The sequence below is a fragment of the Lissotriton helveticus genome, chromosome 6 (assembly GCF_964261635.1).
Source record: "Lissotriton helveticus chromosome 6, aLisHel1.1, whole genome shotgun sequence".
Lineage (NCBI taxonomy): Eukaryota > Metazoa > Chordata > Amphibia > Caudata > Salamandridae > Lissotriton > Lissotriton helveticus.
This window is the reverse complement of record NC_136067.1, coordinates 1,296,687,517-1,296,708,194: the sequence shown is the minus strand read 5'-3', so window position 1 is coordinate 1,296,708,194 and position 20,678 is coordinate 1,296,687,517. Positions and strand designations below refer to the sequence as shown.

Genomic DNA, 20,678 nt, shown 5'->3' with positions numbered 1-20,678 from the left:
AAGAAATCAGCGCTCAAAGACCGACTAGACAACAACGCCCACAACAGCAAGGAACTTTTCAACATCATCAAAGAATTCACCAACCCCACCGCCAGCTCTAACGACATCACCCCCTCTCAAGTCCTCTGCGACTCCCTTGCCTCATTCTTTCATGGCAAAATCGCCGACATCCATAACAGCTTCGACAACACACCTGTAAACCAATCCACCCCACTCACCTTCGAACCGTTACCTCCTCCGAATATCCTTCTCGAATGGAACTTAATCACCACAGAAGAGACCATTCGCCTGATGAACTCCATCCACTCAGGATCCCCTACAGACCCATGTCCCCATCACATCTTCAACAAAGCAGACTCCATTATTGCACCCCATCTCCGAGATGTCATCAACTTCTCCCTTAACTCCACCACATTCCCAGATAGCTGGAAACACGCCGAACTCAGCGCCCTTCTGAAGAAACCCACAGCTGACCCCACCGAACTCAAAAACTACCGCCCCATCTCGCTCCTCCCATTCCCTGCCAAAGTCATTGAGAAAGCCATTAACAATCAGCTCGCCACCTTCCTCGAAACTAACAAATCACTCGACTCCTCACAGTCTGGCTTCCGAGCCAAACACAGCACCGAGACCGCCCTCATCGCAGCAACAGACGACATCCGAACACTACTGGACAACGGAGACACAGTCGCCCTTATCCTCCTTGACCTCTCCGCAGCCTTCGACACAGTCTGCCATAGCACCCTGATATAACGCCTCAGATTCATCGGAATTCAAGGAAAAGCATTGGACTGGATCATTTCGTTCCTCGCTGGAAGAACTCAGAGAATCCGCCTCCCCCCTTTTAAGTCAGAGGCCACCGAAGTCATCTGCGGCGTCCCGCAAGGATCATCACTCAGCCCCACCCTCTTCAACGTCTACATGAGCCCCCTCGCAACCATCGCACGTCAACACAACCTCAACATCATCTCCTACGCTGATGACACTCAGCTGATCCTCTCACTCACCAAAGACCCAACCACCGCCAAAACCAACCTACACGAAGGGATGAAAGAAGTAGCCGAGTGGATGAAGCACAGCCGTCTGAAACTGAACTCTGACAAAACGGAAGTCCTCATCTTAGGCTCATCCCCTTCCGCCTGGGACGACTCTTGGTGGCCAACGGCCCTAGGAAAAGCCCCCATACCGACGGACCACGCACGGAACCTGGGCATCATCCTGGACTCCTCACTCTCGATGACCAGACAAGTCAACGCCGTCTCATCTTCATGCTTCAACATCCTACGCATGCTCAAAAAAACATTTCACTGGATCCCCACCGAAACAAGAAAAACGGTCACCCACGCACTGGTTACAAGCCGTCTGGATTACGGAAACACCCTTTACGCCGGTTCCACCGCAAAACTGCAGAAAAAACTCCAACGCATCCAAAATGCTTCAGCCAGACTCATACTAGACATCCCCCGCACAGACCACATTTCCGCTCACCTGAAAGACCTGCACTGGCTCCCCGTCAACAAGAGAATAACGTTCCGTCTCCTCACCCACGCACACAAAGCCCTATACGAACTTGGACCTGATTGTCTCAACACGCGTCTTTTCTTTTACACCCCCACCCGCCAGCTGCGCTCGTCCAACCAAGCCCTCGCCGCTGTTCCGCGCATCCACAAAGCCACCATGGGAGGAAGATCCTTCTCCTACTTAGCGGCAAAGACCTGGAATTCCCTTCCCATCCACCTCCGCCTTACTCAAAACCACCTAGCCTTCAGAAAACAACTTAAAACATGGATATTCGATAAGTAAACCTCCCCCCCCCTTCCTCAAGCGCGTTGAGACCCTATGGGTATGTAGTGCGCTATATAAATTCTGACTTGACTTGACTTGACAGTGTTTTTTCTGGGCTATGAGCTCAACAATGAAGGTAAAGGCTTGGCGCCTCATTTCTTGGAGAAATGTGCACGTTTGCGTTCTCCTTCAACTCTGAAAAAATTGCAATCTTTGCTGGGAATTTTAAACTTCGGTCGAACTTACATTCCCGAATATACCCAGCGTATCAAGCCGCTATATGCCTTGATAGAATCGAACTTTTGAAACTCCTGCTGGCTTCCGGAACATTCAACTATACTGCAATCTTTGCAGTCTGATCTTCTTGAATCTAAATACTTGTTAACATGTGACAACCAAACGAACCTGGTAATAAGAATTGTGCCAGGTCCATTGGGTTTCACCTACTTGACATTTAATGAAGGGGATACAATACCCATTGCTTACAAGTCACATTTATACACTTTGGCTGAGATGTGCTTTCCATCTGTTGAAAAAGTCTTGACAGCGGTCCAGATGGCGATCCTGAAGGAACGCGCACTGGCGCAGGGAAATCTCATGTTGGTTGTAACACCATATCCTGCTCTTGAAGCAGTGACGAAAGCTAGTGTACCAAATTCAAAAGCTTTAAATCCTCGTTGGATACAATGGGCTGCTTCGCTGACATCTCCTGATGTCACGTTTATCTTTTGACTCCTCATTGCAAACACAGGAGTTCTTACAGTATGAATGTGTTCATCCTGCTCGTCTGTCTATGCGCCCGCTTGAGGAGTACCATTGTATTGTTTACACTGGTGGTTCTGCGCAACCTGCTGATACGCAGGTAATCATCACTCTCGCGGCTCAGCTGAACGCCAATAAAACAGAAATTATGCTGTTTGGCAATGCCCAACAGGTTTGGACACCTGACTGGTGACCTTCTGATTTGGACCCAGCCCCAACTTCTAAATTAGTTGTTAAAAACTTGGGTGGGGATCTTGCCCACCTCATCTACGACTACTCGAAAGTCAAGTCTTTTTGGAGCAAAGTGAATGACTTCATCAGCACGTTAGTGGGGGGAAACATACAGCAAGGTCTCGATGGACTAGCCACCGCATTCATGGCCCCAGATCTGGAATCCAAGGAGGACAGGGAACTGGTTGACCTCTTACTCACAGCGGCAGTTAAAACAATCTTAGCGAACTGGAAGAACACGGGCAAGGCGACATTTAAGAGCTGGGTCAACTGGGTAACCTTCCTCAGGGGGGCGGACAACATCACGGCAAGGAGTTCAACCAGTCACACAGCAAGAAGTTGGATGTGGGCTGCCCTGGACGCACACTTAGGGTCACACCAACCCCCGTAGACAGACAACCACCCACCCCCCGTCGCTGGCAACCGCTGTAGGCTAGAGGAGAACCACCATGCTAACGGTCCCCCCCCCCCCATCCTCTTTTTTTCTCCTCTCTCTTCACACTTTCTTTCCCTTCTCTTGGGGCCTACAGAAACGTCAACTACCAATATCAGCCTACCCTGCAAAGACACCGAATGTAACCACAAGGCGCTTCTATCTCACCTGTATCGCCCCCGCATTACCACTGTACTGTACTACAAAATGTCTTCAATAAAATTCTTTGAAATAAAAAAAAAACTTGGGTGTTCGTCTTGACCAATGTCTTACTGTGAAAGAACAGGTCAGGAATACGATTGCCACCTGTTTTCATATGCTGCGTCTCTTAGGGAGCGTTTTTCCCCTCCCACTGCATTCTGTGAGGAAAACCTTGGTCCAAGCATTAGTTATAAGCCGCTTGGATTATTGTAATGCTTTATTGGCCTCTACCAATGAGACAGTCTTGAATAAACTGCAAGTTGATCAAAATACGGCAGCATGTCTCATCAACAGTCCTCCAGCTAGAACAGAGACTTCTCCTCTTCTGCTCTTTCTCAATTGGTTTACAATCCATATGACAATTGTTTTCAAAGTTTGCTGTCTGACCCACAAGTCCTTGCACAGAAAAGGCCTGAGCTCTTTATCCACAAAGCTCATCCATTACCGGCCTGGCAGATCTTTACTGTTAAGTGGCTAAGCCTCGTATTAGAAAGGTTCGATCAGGAGGCAGATCCCGCTCATATTTGGCCTCTCTGTTTTGGAATAAGCTCCCACTCCATATATGTCAATGTACAGACCACTACAAATTTAGGAAACTTTACAAAACAGCGTTGTTTGTGGGATATTAGTTTGATTACCTGTCTGTGATCTGCATGGTGCCGAGGAATGCCTCCTGGTGTGATTTTTGCATGTTACAAATTAAACGAACATAACATTCTTCCCGGATAAACTAGTTCTGCGGACACCAGCATCCTTCTTGCCCCAAGTTGTGATGCCTTTTCATGCCTTGCCATCATTCTATGCTATGGTATGCTATGCTTCCCCCTCAGAGGAAAGACTATCTCTTGGGCCCCTAATGAGTGCTGAGCTTTAAATTTGAATGTACAAAATGCTACTGGGTAGACGATCAGCTCTTTGTGGGGTCCCTGGGGGGGAAAAAGCCAAAGTCGTACAGAAGAGGACCAGCTTCTACTGGTTATTTCTCTGCATCAAGATCTGCACAGCACTGGTAAAAAAAGCAGCCTCTGGAAGGACTGCAATCTCATTCCGCCAGGCTAATGCTGCTGCCACTATGTTGGTATGTGTAGTTCCTGTCCTAGACACCTGACAGGGGCTTGTGTGAGCATTTTTTCATACGTTCACAAAACACCACTGTCTGGACAGCCAGGTTTACCAAGGGGGGCATTTCGGCCTCCCCTCCTAGAGGATTTTTTGGTTTGAGCCAATTCACAGACCCACCTCCTAGTTGGCACTGCTCTGGTATCCATTCAAATGGTGAGGTATTTGCATTTAGAAGTCTGTATTAGAAGAACAAGTTACTTACCTAAGGTCTTTCTGGTAGAGATACATAGCATGTGTGTCTGTAGATATACATGCTGTGCATACACCTGCATTTAGTGTTGGGCTCGGACATTTGCAACTTGTTTTTCTTTGAAGCAGTCTTACTAGTCATTAGGTTTTGTGGCTCCTTCCTCTCCGTGGTAATGCGCATGGTCATAGACTCCCTTGTTAGATTGTTTTTCTTTGTCATCTGCCTTGGAGGGGTTTCTCTGAATCTCTGGTTTTTGGCACCTAATGACTGTGAAGCTGAAATGAAGAAGCAGCAGATTCTACTCAGACACGAATTCATCATTCAGCAGTGGGAGCGTCACTGAATCTGAGCCATGGAGCATCTGCTTAGTGGTGGGCCTAGTCGTCTTCCACTCCTAACTAGAGAATGTTCCGTCAGGAGTGATGGATCGGACTCCATTCCAAAAGTGCCCTTGGTGCAACATGAAATATCCACATAACTGCCACCATCTGGTCGCTAATCAGTCTCTCTCCCCTGAGCATAACGAAAAAGACTGTCCAGCCTGTCTGCAGTTTTTAGTTTAAAAAAGTAGACTCTGGGGCATTGACGAAATTGACACCTCGCTCTCAACATGGAGCTGTCAGCTGAGAGAGAATGTTTAGCAGAGGGGAAACTGGTCGGCATAGAGGAGGAGGAATGCTTTTATCAAGCCTGTATTAAGTTGCTTAGGAGAGTTAGACCTCAAGATTAAGGAGAGGGAGAAGAACAATAGTCCTTCAGCACTCTGGGCATTGATGATGAAAGGGGATCTTGTCCAAGAAGGAATGTCACACCAAGGGATTGGAGAACTCTGGTCCATCATACCCGAAAACACACTAAACAATTGCAGGAGGTGCCAGAGTCATAGCCTATTGGGGTCCAGCCAGGTGGCCTTGTGACTACACAGCACACACTACTTACACATTAAACAATTGCAGGAAGCGCCAAAGCCATGGCCACTTCTTGGTGCCATGGCAACTTCTTGGTGCTCCACAATGATTTGTTTCTGGTTGACACTGAGAGAGGGTTTTGAAGCCAAGAAATATGTCTGCCCCGATCCTGATCGGGCTCCTAGCCAAAAGACCCCAGAGTTCACTGAAAATCAACCCTTGAAGACTAAGGCTTAAAGTCAAAGCCACTTGGTGCCAAAGCATTCTTTGGCGTCAGTCCTCGGTTACGAAAATCTCATCACCAAAAGAGAAGGCACAAATGAAAGAACACACTGGTTCCAAGGAACTTTCGGCATCAAAGCAGGTCGCACCGAAGAAAATCATCGGGTGACTGCTGAGGAACAGGTAAGTCCTATCCACAAAGTTACACAAAGTCCTAGACAAAGTTCAAAGGACAATCCTTATTAACCCTCAGAATAGAAATCTCACCACCTCTACAAAGAGAATGCTTGAGTTGGAGAAGCAAACAAAGGCTATGTTCCACCAATACCACCACCATCTCAGGCACATTCACCACAACATTCTCTACAGCGTTCACCACCACAATTTCCCACAGGGTTACTCAGTCACAGAGAGTCACAACCCATACTCTCTGACAGAGGACTTCGGGGAGCCCATATATCACCCCATAGTCGTTCTATCCCTTGGGAGGATTATTATGTCGACCCTCAGGATGACACAGACCTTGAACATTTTGTGGTGTCATCAGGCGGGGATGACTTAATATCATCCCTGCCTGTGACACTACAAACTAGCATAGCGTCATCCAACATGCAGCAGCGTATCATAAAATGGATATGCATATAGCACCTGAGGAGGATGATGTTTTGGTAGAGACTTTATCCAAGACAGAAAGGTCAGTTCAGTACTTACCTATGATAAACGTTATGCTCAAACCATCTGCAGTGATCTTAAAAAACCCAGTAAAAGCCAGAGTACTTGCTCCTCGAGTGGAAAGGAAGTACAAACCCTCCCCCTCAGTCTCACTGTACATACATGGGAACCCTTCCCCAAACTCATTAGTTGTTGCTATGGCTAGAAAGGGTGCTGCAGCTCAGGCAACAGGAGATGTCCCAATCCGCTGATAAAGAAAGTAAACACACTGATGCTCAGGAAAAGGGTGCTGTAGGAAATGCCTATCACTCAGGATTGCTAACTCAGTGAGTTTACACTCTCTGTACAACAGAGCCCACTGATGTGGGGTGGAGAATCTCGCACAACATCTTCCAGAGTACAAAAGGAATTGAGGAATTAGTGGATGAGGGCAAACCAATATCTAATGCAACAAATGTGTGAGCTGCTCTGCTGACACCTCTGCTAGGACTATAAACTCAGCTGGCAATTTTCTGAGACATGCATGGCTGCACATTTCAGGGTTGAAGCCAGAGGTACAAAAGAACCTACTACATTTGATGGTGAGCATTTTTTCAGCCCATAGGTTGATGAAACCATAGAAAAATAAGAAAGCTGCGGAGATAGCAAAGGACATGGGGGTATTGCAGACCACAAATCCAGGCCAGCCCTCTCGTAAGCAGCAAGGAAGGAGTAGTACCGAGACATCCTCCTCTAAGCATGGACAGACCTATCAAATGCTGCAACAAAGCTATCAACACAAGGTGGTAGAGGCTACAGTAGAGGAGCCCATAAAGGCAACTAAGTCAAAGCAAGGGGTAGAGGTACACCTGCAAAGGTGCCTCAGCCAGCAACAATCACTCACCTCACATTCCCCCTGATCATTCAACACCTGTCTGGGGCAGACTTCAAGGTTTCTTGACAGATTGGCTGGACATCACTTCCGACCAATTTGTGCGCTCTATCATCGAGCATGGTTACTGTCTTGTACCCGCAGCAACCTCAACAAACATGCCTTCATGCAGACATGCCCTCAGCAGTTAAAACATTCTCAGGCGAGAGGTAAGAGTGCACCTTAGAAGGGAGCTAATGAGCCAGTTTCAAAGGAACATCAGGACCGAGGGATGTATTTTCCAAAGAAAGGCTGAACACTCTGGCTAATCTTAGACATCTGAGCTCTCAACAGATACATCGTATCGGAAAATTTTCATATGGTCACACTCCACGTTATGATATCACTCTTCCAGGAAGGCGATTACATGGCAGCTCTTGGCCTAAAAGATGCAAACTCCCACATTTGCATACACCCTGCTCACCGCTGCTATCTGAAATTTGTGGTAAGTGGACGGCATTATCAGTTAAAGTTTCTAACTTTTGGGGTCACCAAAGCTTCAAGGGTATTCACAAAAATGTCTTGCTTTAGTAGCACACATCTAAGGCGACAAAGCATTAATGTCTTCGCTTATGTAGATATTTGGCTGATAGAGTTCAGACAAACCCAAGTGTTTAAAAGGTATAAAAGATACACAAGCTTCAATCAATCTTCCCTACAGGCTAGGAGGTACAATAAACTTGACAACACTCCTCTCAGAACAAATTAAGATTCATCATGATCTATGAGCAATTCTCCATTTGGTTACAGCCAAAGCCTACCCCAATGGCCAAAGGGTTCTGAACTTCCAGAACCAACTGGCTGTTTTTCAGTCACATAGACACCTGCCATTCAGGATGATAATACGTCTTTTAGGCACAATGGTGTTCAGCATAGCCATTGTCCCACAAGACCAACTGTAAATGCGCCCATTGCAGAAGTGTTTTGCATCACAGTGGTCACAAAGGAAGGGCCGTTTTTAGGATCTAGTGATGATTCAGGCAAGGATCTATCACTCTGCAATAGTGGAACAACAAAAACCTGTTGCAGGGCAGGCCATTTATGGATCCAACACTGCAGGAGGCCATCGCTACAAACAGACTTATCACTCACCGATTGCGGGGGGCACATGATGGACATGTCAGTACAAGGATTGTGGATAGCTCAGAAAAAAAAAGCATCAACTTATTTGGAACTACTTACTAGGAGTAGTACCAGAGCTGAAGTCTTTCATCAAGAATATTCAGCATAAAGCAGTTCTTATTAAGACAGACACCATGACAGCCATGTATTACCTAAAGAAACGGAGGTACTCATCCTTTTAAGATGTCCCAGCTATCTCAGAATATATGGAATTGGGCAGTTCACTGTCACATTCACCTCAAGGCAGAGTATTTCCCAGGAGTAAACAACAACTTTTCAGACCTCCTTAGCAGGACATAGCAACAGACAACAAACAGGAACTCCACTGAAGTCCTGCTCCCAAGTGCCAAACTTTGGGGAGCACCAGACGTAGATCTATTCACCACGGTGCAGAAAGCAAAATGCCAAAACTTTGCCTCCATGTCTCATCACCCACATTACAAGGGTAGGGCTCTATGGGTGAATTGGTTGGGACCTTTACCTATGCTTTTCCACCTCTCCCACTAACATCACATGTGGTTAATAATCTCAGTCAGACTTTTCTCACCTTGAGTCTGATGGCACCTAAATGAGCAAGCAGCTATGGTACACAACTCTGCTAGGGTTATCTGTAGTCCCTCGCAAGAAATGCCCCAACAGGCAGGACCTTCTCACACAGGAACAAGGGAAAGTCATACATCCAAATCTCAGACAGCTCAGTCTGGCAATTTGGCTGCTGATATTCTAGCGTTTGGTTTCCTAAAATTCCCATCGGAATATAAGAACATTCTCAAGGAGGCAAGACGACCTACAACTAGAGCATTTTATGCGGCTAGTTGGAAGAGATTTATTCACTACAGTAATTCACTGCACATTGATCCCTTAAAGCCTGCAGAGCATAAACTAGTTCTGCTACCTCCTACATTCACAAAAGGCAGGATTAGCTTGCACGTCTAAATTAATACAATTAGCAGCTATTGCAGCATTTCTCGAGGACAGGGAACAACAATCATTCTTCATAATCCTTTATTGTTGAAGCGTTTGTGATGGGCATTGAAGGCACCATCTGCTCCAGTCTGTATTCTTAATGTGGTACTAATAAGACTCACAGGCCATCCTTTTGAATCTTTACATTCATGCCCCCTTCAATTTCTCTTATGGAAAATGTATTTCTTGGTAGCAATAACTTCCTTCAGTGAAATACATGCCTAACTGTAGAGAACATTTCTTTCTGTTACACCAAGATAGTTGTCCTCGAAACCAACCCTACTCTTGCCAAAAGTAGTGTTCTCTTTTCACCAAAATATTGAGTTATCAGTTTTCTTTCACAATCCATACTCTGTAGCGGAAAGAGCACGTCATTGACTAAATGTAAAAAGAGAACTAATGTATTACATTGACAGAACTACATTCTTCTATAAAAGTGTTGCCTTCTCAAAACAGAGGAAGGGGCAAGCAATATCTATGGCAGGTTTCACTAGATGGCTAGTTAAATACTACCTGACATGTTACATCAAGGCCAGAAGGACATTACTAGTTCCACCAAAACAACACTGTTTCCGTGGCTATTCTGGTTAGCATTCCCATAGCTGACTTCTGCAAACCAGCTACATGGTCAAATCCACCAACATTTACTAAACACTGGTGTGTGGATGGTCTAACACGTCAACAAGCATGTGTCGAACAGACCGTACTTTATAGCAAGCATCTGCACGATCCAGTGACTAATCACCACTAAGGAAAAACTGCTTTACAGTCTGTGCACAGCAAATGTATCTTCGGACACAGATGCTACAAATGAAGTATATTACCTACCCTGTAAGCAACCATTAGTAGCATGCAGTGCTGTAGATTCACATGCACCCACCCACCTCCCCTGTAGTCATCGGTTGTCTCAGACACTGTTATTTCCTGTATATATTGTGCATATTTTCTTTCTTCACACTTAAAATGCATGGTCAGCATGTTCTACTATTTCTAGCTCCACTAATTTGTACACTCAATGTGCCACAAACAATCTATAAATTGATCCGATGACTTTGTGCATTACCGTGGAGAGTAGGAGCCACAATACCTTGTGACTTCTAGGACTTCTTTGAAGAAAAACAAGTTGCAAGTGTCCGAGCCCCCCACTTGATGGCCGGAGTATGCACAGAATGTGAATCTACAGAGCTACATGATTCGTATAGATGCTTACAGGGTAAGTAACATAATCCTTATCTAACCACAGATTCCTCACTGATCCTCTCTGATCCTCGCAGTTCTGTGAACTGAACTCTACCCATTAATCAGATCCTGTTCAGTGTCCACCCAGGTCATTCATGGGAGAGGTCCTAGCCCACAACACTACAACGGTTGAAAGAGAACAACTTCCCCGTTGTTTCACTTGTTCTGTGTATGTGTGGAGGTGCTGGGCTGTGCTATGCATGCATGAATGGTATGATAGGGGTGTTTACCGTAAGTATGTATGAGTGAGTGCTGGATGGCGGAAAAATATTTTTTCTTGTTTACTCTTTGTTAAATAAGTGCCATACATCAGATGTTCATGTAGACAGCTAATATTATAAAATCACTAGTTATGAGATTAATGTATCTATTGATGGTGCAATGTAAGCCAATAAATAATACATAAAAATCTTTTTTACAAAGCATACATAGTAGGTAGTGTTTTCCGGATCAGAACACACATTATTTGGGCACAAAAGAAGAAATACAGGTCAAGTGGGATTTTGTTTCTTGCATCGCAGTTCCCTTACTTTTTTAATGCACTTCGGCCGTTGTTTAAGAGTTGGCATTCTGAGGCCAGTAACTGGCCCCAGAGCCGGAAGTGCAGAGTTCCCAAAATGACAGCTACATTGAGCAGCTTCCAGGGCCAAGTTTATATCGGCTTTAAATTTTTCTACTTGCAGTGTTTTACTGCTAAAGTTTTATTGTAGTTTTATTTTCCTCTCAATAGTTTATTTTTCATTTCATAACCACATTTCTCTTTTGTCACAGCAACAGATCTGTATGTCCAGTAGTTCACTGTGGCATCCTTTAATGATCAAGTCCACAAATGATCATGTAGTTTAAAGATGGTTTATTTCAGGATGGTTACAAGATGATAAGTAGATAGGAACAAGGCCACAGAGAGAGACCCCACCAGGAGCAGCCAGCATGCTGCTCAGCCCAGCCAACTGTGGCTATCTGACTCCCAACATTCTATGAAGTGACATCACATGAGGATTGCATCACATGAGTATTCCACAGAGAGGGAAGGCATAACATAGAAGTCCAGATACCACACATCCTAAAACATTTTCAGTGAATGAGTTTCACCTCGGCAATTCATGTCTGTACTGTACCACGTTAATCTTAGTTTGTTTTAAAATGTGAAGTTCTATCTAAAATAAACTACAAAATTGAACAGGGCTAATTATTTTGTACTTAAATGCGGCTTCCTTAGCCTACTGTTTGTCAGTGGCTCTCCAGTGGCTGGTAGCAAATCCGGGAGCAGTTTAGTACAACCCAAACTATCTTGATCGTGTTCAGAATATTCTAAACACCATCGACAGTGCACGCACATTATTGACTCTGGATCTTATTTCTACTCAGAATCAGAAACAGACAGCCACAATCAATGTGTTATGTTTCATATCGAGACCCTGTTCGCCTAGCTGAGCCTAGCCGTGCCGTGCCTAACCACGCCCCCTCAGACCAAGCACAGAGATCGTCGAGAGTTCGAGAGATTGAGCGGAGACGAGCGGAGCAGCGCGGGGACTCGGCGCTGGAACCTACGGAGGTATTTACTGCTGCAGGACTCTTGCGTTAAATGCGCTAACCGCTAAGATCTTCTCCCCAGCCTCCGCCCCAGCCGCAGACATCAGCGGCGCCCTCGGAGGAGCAAGCCCTCGCCTTACGGTATTAAGAGGCAGGCGCAAGTAGAGTTAACCGCCTAATCCCCCCCCCCCCCGCCTCGGATAGCTGCGGAGCTTACGGAGCTTACGCAACGAGAGACGGGGGGTGCGGGAGTGGAAGCGGGAGCAGTGCGTGTGGAAGGCGCGCGGGACACAGAAAAAAACAGCTGTGGTAAAAAACAGCTGCGACTGAGAACGCTACTGCCCCAAAGTATAAACAGCCACCGGTCTCCAGAGGCGAATGCAAGCAGGCTTAGCAGAGCCGATAAGACTGTTTAAGGCAAAACTCTGAAGTCGGAAGCTGATATCAGGGCAGCGCAACAGACGCCACAGGCAGCACAAGGAGCATAAAGCCTAAAATCCCACAGGGAAGTGGGTGTAAACAAAACTGATAGAGATACAAGAGGGGCAAGGCAGCAGGCAGAAGGCATCAAAGGCAGAACAGAGGTAAGTGAGCACTTCTTTTTAATATAAGTAATATTTAAGTTACCACCTTCAGTATAGCAACAGTTTTGTGCCTAGAAATGGCACCTAAAAGAGGCCAAAAATTACCGGACGAAATAGGAAAGAGTAAATCACTGGAGGGCTCAAAATCTCCGGATGAAAGCCAGGAAAGCCATGCTACATCTATGGAAAATAGTAAAGGGAGACGTAAGAAAAGAAAAGTTAAGAGAGTAACGAAGAATCCCGTGAAGGCAAAAAGAGGATGCAACCAAATATCTAATAAATTGAAGGAGAACACGGCAGCATCAAAGTCTGTAAAAGAGTTTGTAGGCAAACACTACAAATCATTAAACCCAGCAATAACATCGGCTTTAGATGAAGATATAGTGGAAATTGGCGCAGATAGTGGCGAAAACGTAAGCCTATCCGACGAAAAGAAGAGACGGGCTAATAAAGGTGAATTCCAGGAAGAAGCCAACCCCGATAACGAGGAGATAGGGACGAACCGCAATTCTTTGAATCAGACATTGCAGAGCCAAAACCACCAAATCTCGGCGCCACGTCTATCATCTTCACCAAAGATGTTCTCATTACTGTCACTAGGGATTGAGGATCACAGGGGTAATGTAGATAAGAATCAGAGTGCTATCTGGGGGGGTGCACCAGATCAATTCCATCATCATCCTCCACTGCAAAAATCTCCAACTCAGCGAGATAGCCTAAAGGTAAGCTATCCAGCAAGAAATACAACACAGGATTCGGAGATCTCCGAAACTCCCACATCCTCACTGATGGAGTTAATCTTGTTAATGCAGAAAGCACTCCAAGGAATCTTGGACGTAACCCTCTCAAACAACGGAGTGTTAAAAGCTCAGAAACATCATTTAAAGAAAATTGAAGATGAACTCTGAGAAATAAAGAGCCAATTACCAAGTAGGGTGATGCCAACAGATACAGCCCAACCAACTGAGAAAAGTGACAGGATAGTACTGGAAGAAGAAAGTGTGATATCTCTGGAAATCGAAATGAATTCCGTAGAACAAATAGCAAAGGATTCAGCAAACCCTATGGACAACGTGTATATTTCAAGAAGACCCATGCTGATAAAAAGATGTAGAGGGTATATCACAATCGGGCCCAGGAACAGGACAGGAAGAACCAGGCAAAAGAAAATAGCAGGATTAAGGAAAGAGAAAGAAACAATGAAGGGGAGGAAGAAGTCAGGATTAAAAGCATCAGCCCCAACATTCATAACACATAGACCTGTCCAGGCAAAGGCAAAACTTCCCATGCCCCTTAAAACGCCGAGAGTGTCAAGGAAAAAGAAGACGAACCGGGAGGCAACAGAGATCCCTCCCCCCACCCGCACGACAAGCCAAAGAGCAAGGCCAAGGGAGGAGCGGCCTATTAATCCAAGGACGATAAGACCACAGATATATGATGAACCCAATAGGAGAAATAAAGGTCGGAGAGGAGGAAGAACAAGCATCAATCAAGGGAACGAAATGAATAAGAATCTATGTGAGAGTGCAGATAACAAAGGGTTATTCCTGGACCTGATAACAGCAGGGAGGAAAAGGAAGCTGACAAGAATCACAAACCCCCCGAACAGAGCACAGATTCTATCCGCATTTGCAAAATGCGGCAGCCTGAGAGGGATCGGTACTAAAGACCTCCAGCAGGTTGGTTTTGAAGAAAACAAGCAGGGAAAGGAAATAACAAAAATCACCCTATATTCTGACCTGGTAAAAAGGGCAATCCTGAAAGCCTCAAATGAAATAATGCAACAGGGAATAAGGATTATCCCCGAGTGTGAGACAAAAACCGCGAAAGAAAATAACTTTTTAAAACAGCATGCGGGGCTCCAGAAGAGACAAGTGACCCTCTATAAAGAATCAAAAGGCGACCGAAGCGCGCTGAATATCGTAATTGATAACTCAGGCAATGACTCTTCATGGGGTAACTGGTCGTTATATAACACCCCCGAGGGGGAAAGCATTGAAAGAATTACCATGGATACAGAGGATGAAGGCGGTTTGAGCGACGTCGAATAGGATGGAGGGGGTTCGCAAGAACTAGGTCTCTTATCTTGGAATGTAAACGGGCTAGGCAATGAACAAAAATGGGAATATATAAAGGAAACCATAATTAAGGTAGATATTGCCTGCTTACAAGAGACCTGGTTATGCGACGATACCCCAACTCTGGTCGGTTATGCCCAGATTAATCAACCTGCCATAAAGAAAAATCGCGGGAGGCCGTCTGGGGGCCTGTTGACATTGGTATCAACAAAAGTAATGAGGGAAATAAAACTGTTGAAGACAAAATGTAAATGGGTCCAAGCAAGTAGGATCGAACTCCTGACGGTGGATCAAAATTATAAAAAGTTGATTTTATTAAATGTATATATGCAGTGGGAAAATGGGGAGGAGTATGAAAGGGAAATGAGATTTTTTTAAAAGGATGTAGACAGTATTCTAGAAAAACATCCCGCAGACACAGTAATGATTCTGGGGGACTTCAACCATAAACTGAACCCAAAAAAGGCTGACATTTGGAACAGGGAACAGTTAGAGGCATACGGTATAAACCCGGCAAGGTTCCCAGCTGGGGAAACAGCGAGACAAGACCGTGACTTAATAAATATGCTAGGAGGCAGGGGCTTCCATTGTGTAAACGGAAGAACAGAGACTGATACACCGGCGGGAAAAACATTTATCCCAGGGCAACAGAAGTGCCCAATTGACTATATTTTTTTTACAGGCCTGGAACTTCCACCAGATTAGGCACTTCAAGGTAGATCAGAAAGAGGTGAGCGACCACAAACCCCTATACATAGTAATAGCGGGGGGCAGGAAACTACAGCGAGAAACAGTGTCTAACCAGGAGGTTGAGTATCCTAAACGAGTGACGACACGTTTAACAGAGGAATTCGTAGAAAAACTGAAGGCCACGCAAATAAAAATGGCCCCCGAAAACTATGAGAATAAAAAACTGGAATGGTTTATGGTAAAAATAGAAGAACTAGTTCAATGCCTTGAGATAAAATTAAAAGGGGATAAGCCGATAAGGGCAAAACAATCAAACCGTGGTAATGGGTTCTCTGTGGCGTGCCAAAATAAAAAAAGGGAGATAAGAGCTGAACAAAGGAAACAAAAAAAGAAGTTTACACAAGAGAGACACGACTACCTAACTAAGCTGAAAAAAGAATTCAAGCAAATGGTACTTGAAGCAAAAAGGTCACACAAAGAAAAATGCTGGCTAGAACTTTTAAATGCCATAGAGAATAAAAATCTAAGGCAATTCTGGCAGCTAGTAAAGGCAGCAGCTGGATCAACAGAGGGCGAATTAAGCTGTGTGGTGAGTGAGGCAGCATGGGATTCCTATATAAGAGAATTGTACGGGGCGAGGGGGCCTAGAGAGGAGATGGTGGCCAAAACTTGGCAAGGAATCTCAGAAGATCTTCTAGTTAACTTTAATGAAGAACAAGTCGAGCTCACAATAAAAGATCTTAAGTTAACCCGGGCAGCAGGCCCAGACAATTTACCTGCAATAATTTTGAAGACCGAGGTCAAATGGTGGGCTAGATTCCTTGCAAAGATGTTCCAGGTAGTGCTAAAAGAAGGAGTAATACCCCCAACCTGGAAGGGGGCCATAATCAGGCCGATCCATAAGAAGGGGAGCAAAGATGCGCCAAAAAATTATCGGCTGATTAATCTCCTAGATATTGGAGAAAAAGTATTCGCTAAAATCGTCCTAAAACAACTGAATACATGGGCTGAGGCGCGCCAAATAATCCCCATAGAACAGGGCGGTTTTAGACCGGGCCACTCGACAATAGACCACGGGTTTGCCCTATGGGCGATGGCGAGGAAGTCGACGGAACAAAATGGCAAGCTATGCTGTTGTTTTGTCGACTTCAAAGCAGCCTTTGACTCTGTGGATCGAGTTAGCCTATGGGATACATTAAAGAGGCTAAACATCCCAAAAGACCTTCTCACTATAATAACAGAACTCCATAGGGAAAATTGGGGGCAAGTAATTAAAGACACTGGGGGCTCCCTAACTCCCAAAATACCCATCGCCAACGGGCTAAGACAGGGCTGCGTGCTGGCCCCCCAGCTATTTTCGATTTTTCTGTCAGATCTCCCGGCACACCTTGAGGTGGAGGGTAGTGCCAGCCCCAAAATGGACGGAAACAAGATACCCTGCCTATTGTATGCGGATGACCTGGTGATAGTAGACCAGACTGAGAGAGGCCTCCAAAGGAAGCTAAATGCTTTCAATACCTACTGTGCCAACAAATTCTTAACCATCAATCTGGACAAAACTAAAACCCTATGCTTTGGGAAAAAGCCAAGCAGATTCAGTTGGTTCATAGGGGACCTCAAACTAGAGTCAGTAGATGAGTACCGATATTTGGGTATCTGGTTTGACAGGTCATTAAACTGGTCTACTCACCTGGAAACGCAAAAAGCAAAGGCACTCTCCTCCATATATGGCCTAAAAAGGTTCAATGGGGAATATGGCGAGAAGTCACACCGACCATTGCTTAGAGCCTTTGACGCAATGATCCCCCCCGCAAGCTTTATATGGCGCAGAGATCCTTTATTTGAGTGGTAAGGGATCTTGGGACATGATAGAGGGAAACTGCATAAAAAGGCTCCTATCTCTTCCTCAATCTGCAATGATACAAGCCATCAGAACTGAATTAGGTACAAAGTCCTGGGTGACATTAACCCAGATGCCTGTGATCAGATTCTGGAAGAGATTAGATGACCCCGAAAGTAAAAAAGTAGCATATTGGTGTCGCAAAGAAATTCAGAAAAGCGAGTTAAAATGGGCAAAGTCCAGTAGGGAAAAATTGAAGGGAATCTGCAACGCACTTGAGATCGATTTGGATCTGAGTTCATATCAAATCCATATCTCTAAAGGCGATCTGAAGCAAAGGGGGAAAGAGGTCTCGAAATCAACTGATATAGATTACCTAACTAAGAAAAAATCTGTGGCACATATGTTAAATGCGTGGCCCCAGGAAAACTGGTTCCCATACCTCGATAGATTACCCAATCGTGGCTTCAGGCAAGAGATACTGAGGCTTCGAATTGGTATCAACCCATGGGTAACAAACAGAGACCTCAATATAAGAATGCTAGATGAGGAAGGTTACTGCAGGTGTAACTTGGGAACCAAGGGTGATCTGATGCATTTCCTGTTAGACTGTGCAGTACTCTTAGAATATAGGAAAATGTGGCTGCGCCCAGTATTTATAAAATATGAGGTAAAAACAAGGTTTCAGGCGGCCAGCCTCATATCTGAAATCCCCTACTTGGATATTGTAATAGCCCTCGGGAAATTTTTAAAGGAGGCCCTGGGTGCGCTGAGGGCCAAAGAATAACTTGTATTACTGTATTTTTATTCTAGCGGAAGGAATTCTTGGAGTGATAAGAATGTGTATAGGTTTTAACATTTGTATATATTTTTTGTATTTTTGATAATGGTGTGTATGATATTTTAATGGACAAGTTTTTAAAAATAATAAGTGTAGGTTTTTATGACGCATACTCCACTCGGCGCTTTACTCACTGTATTGTTTAAAGACTAAGGTCACAATAAACATATATTTTGACTTGACTTGACTTGACTACTCAGAATCTGCGTGAAACAGAAATAAAAGTGTGCCCCATATATTTCTGTGACTTGGCTGTGTTAATTTGTGGAATGCCCTTAATTATAGTGCCATACACAAATGCATAAATATTGACCTATTGGCTTTGCCAGTCTAATATTAAAATTGCCACGTGGTAATAGGCTTGGAGATGATGGGCAGAAGGATTTTTATGGGTAAGTTTGCCAATGAGTTTCCACCTCTTACAGTTTTTCAAGTAAGTGTAAATGTTTAGAATTTCGGCAGATGTTGCTTTGGTGAGGTTTTTTGTTTAGACACCAACTATCCAGCATTTATGTTGTAAATATTTTGAGAGCATATGGTGCAGTCTCTTTCGAATTGCTTAGTAAGAACTCTTTGTTTCCTTTTTTCTTAGAAGCACAGAAAGCTGTGTCGTGGATAACATTAAAGTATGCAGCAACGACAACGGGAGCGGAAAGTTCAAAAGTATCTGCATTACCATGAGAATCCCTCGCAATCCAACGATTGGAGACAAGTTTGCAAGCAGACACGGGCAGAAGGGTATTCTGAGCCGCCTGTGGCCTGCTGAAGACATGCCGTTTACGGAGAGTGGCATGGTGCCAGACATTCTTTTCAACCCTCACGGTTTCCCCTCCCGAATGACCATCGGAATGCTGATTGAGAGCATGGCGGGAAAATCGGCTGCACTGCACGGACTCTGCCACGATGCTACTCCTTTCACGTTTTCAGAAGAGAACTCTGCCCTGGAATACTTTGGCGAGATGCTGAAAGCTGCTGGCTATAACTTCTATGGCACCGAGAGGTTGTACAGTGGGATTAGTGGTCTTGAACTCGAAGCTGACATTTTTATCGGCGTTGTTTACTACCAGCGTTTACGCCACATGGTGTCTGACAAGTTCCAAGTGAGAACAACTGGAGCGCGGGATAAAGTCACCAACCAGCCCATCGGTGGACGAAATGTTCAAGGTGGGATAAGGTTTGGGGAGATGGAACGGGACGCTCTGCTGGCTCACGGCACTTCCTTCTTGCTACACGACCGACTCTTTAACTGCTCAGACCGCTCTGTGGCGCACGTGTGTATCAAGTGTGGCAGCCTGCTATCTCCTCTGCTGGAGAAGCCTCCCCCTTCCTGGTCGGCCATGCGTCACCGGAAATACAACTGCACTCTATGTGAACGAAGTGATACCATTGACACCATCTCTGTGCCTTATGTCTTCCGCTATTTTGTTGCAGAACTCGCCGCCATGAACATTAAAGTGACACTTGATGTAAAGTAGTTGTGAGGAAATAATGAACTTTTTACCGTGGACAAAAATGCTTTATATTTCAGACCTACACATGTTTTATATGGCCACGACAAAAATAAAAAAAGTAACATTGTCTGACAGTTTTTTGCATTTTAGACAGCAGTTTTTAGGAAGATGACAGTATTTAGAAGAACAACTTATTTATTATGGTATGTCAATATGTAGGTTACCTAATATATTGTGCTTTTTAATGGGTACGCTATTTTGGGTGACTGCCTATAACGTCTTCTCTGCATCCGACTACAGTGTATTACACCTGCAAACTACAGGTTGTGTAAGTAAACTCTGCAATATATCAGAGTATTTCAAAATGCTATTGGTTGTATGATGTGTATCATCGGAGACATTTTCAGTGTAATCTTTATTGCTTTCAGCTCATGCGCTGTTTTGCATCAGAAAATGGCATTAAAATATTAAATTATAACTTTGTTGGGAAGACCATGGACAAAGGATGCAATAGGTCATCTTTGAGCAAAATAGTATGTTAAGCGAAGGGGAGCATGCTCGTGCACTTAATTTTATATATTGATTAATATAATCCTTGTTTGTTATATGGATATTACAAGTCACTGAAAGACGAGAGGCTCAAGGCCGAATGCTGTTAGAATGGTATGAAACTCCGTGGTGCCTTGTTATCTCCTTATTATGTAGGTACCTGTGGGACAAATGCAATTTTATTCAGGGCAAATGAAAAACCTGCTTTTGCAACATACTGCACATAATTATTCATTTTGTGGTAGCCGCGCATGAACCATCATGTGCTGCTTAAGGTCGAGATCTTAAAAATATTTATAGCTCAAAGGGATGAAAAGCTATTAACTATGCTATTCTTCTGCAACTGCGT

General features: G+C 44.6%; 1 protein-coding gene across 1 annotated transcript in view; it reads left to right on the top strand.

The window, feature by feature from the left end:
• Window positions 1-19,909, top strand: part of POLR1B (RNA polymerase I subunit B) — a 330,217-nt gene extending 310,308 nt beyond the window's left edge. The window contains exon 15 of the mRNA XM_078649044.1: window positions 18,922-19,909. Within this exon, the coding sequence (XP_078505170.1) occupies window positions 18,922-19,804 (883 nt within the window). The 3' untranslated portion in view covers window positions 19,805-19,909. The remainder of the gene's footprint in view (window positions 1-18,921) is intronic.
• The last annotated feature ends 769 nt before the right edge of the window (window positions 19,910-20,678 follow it).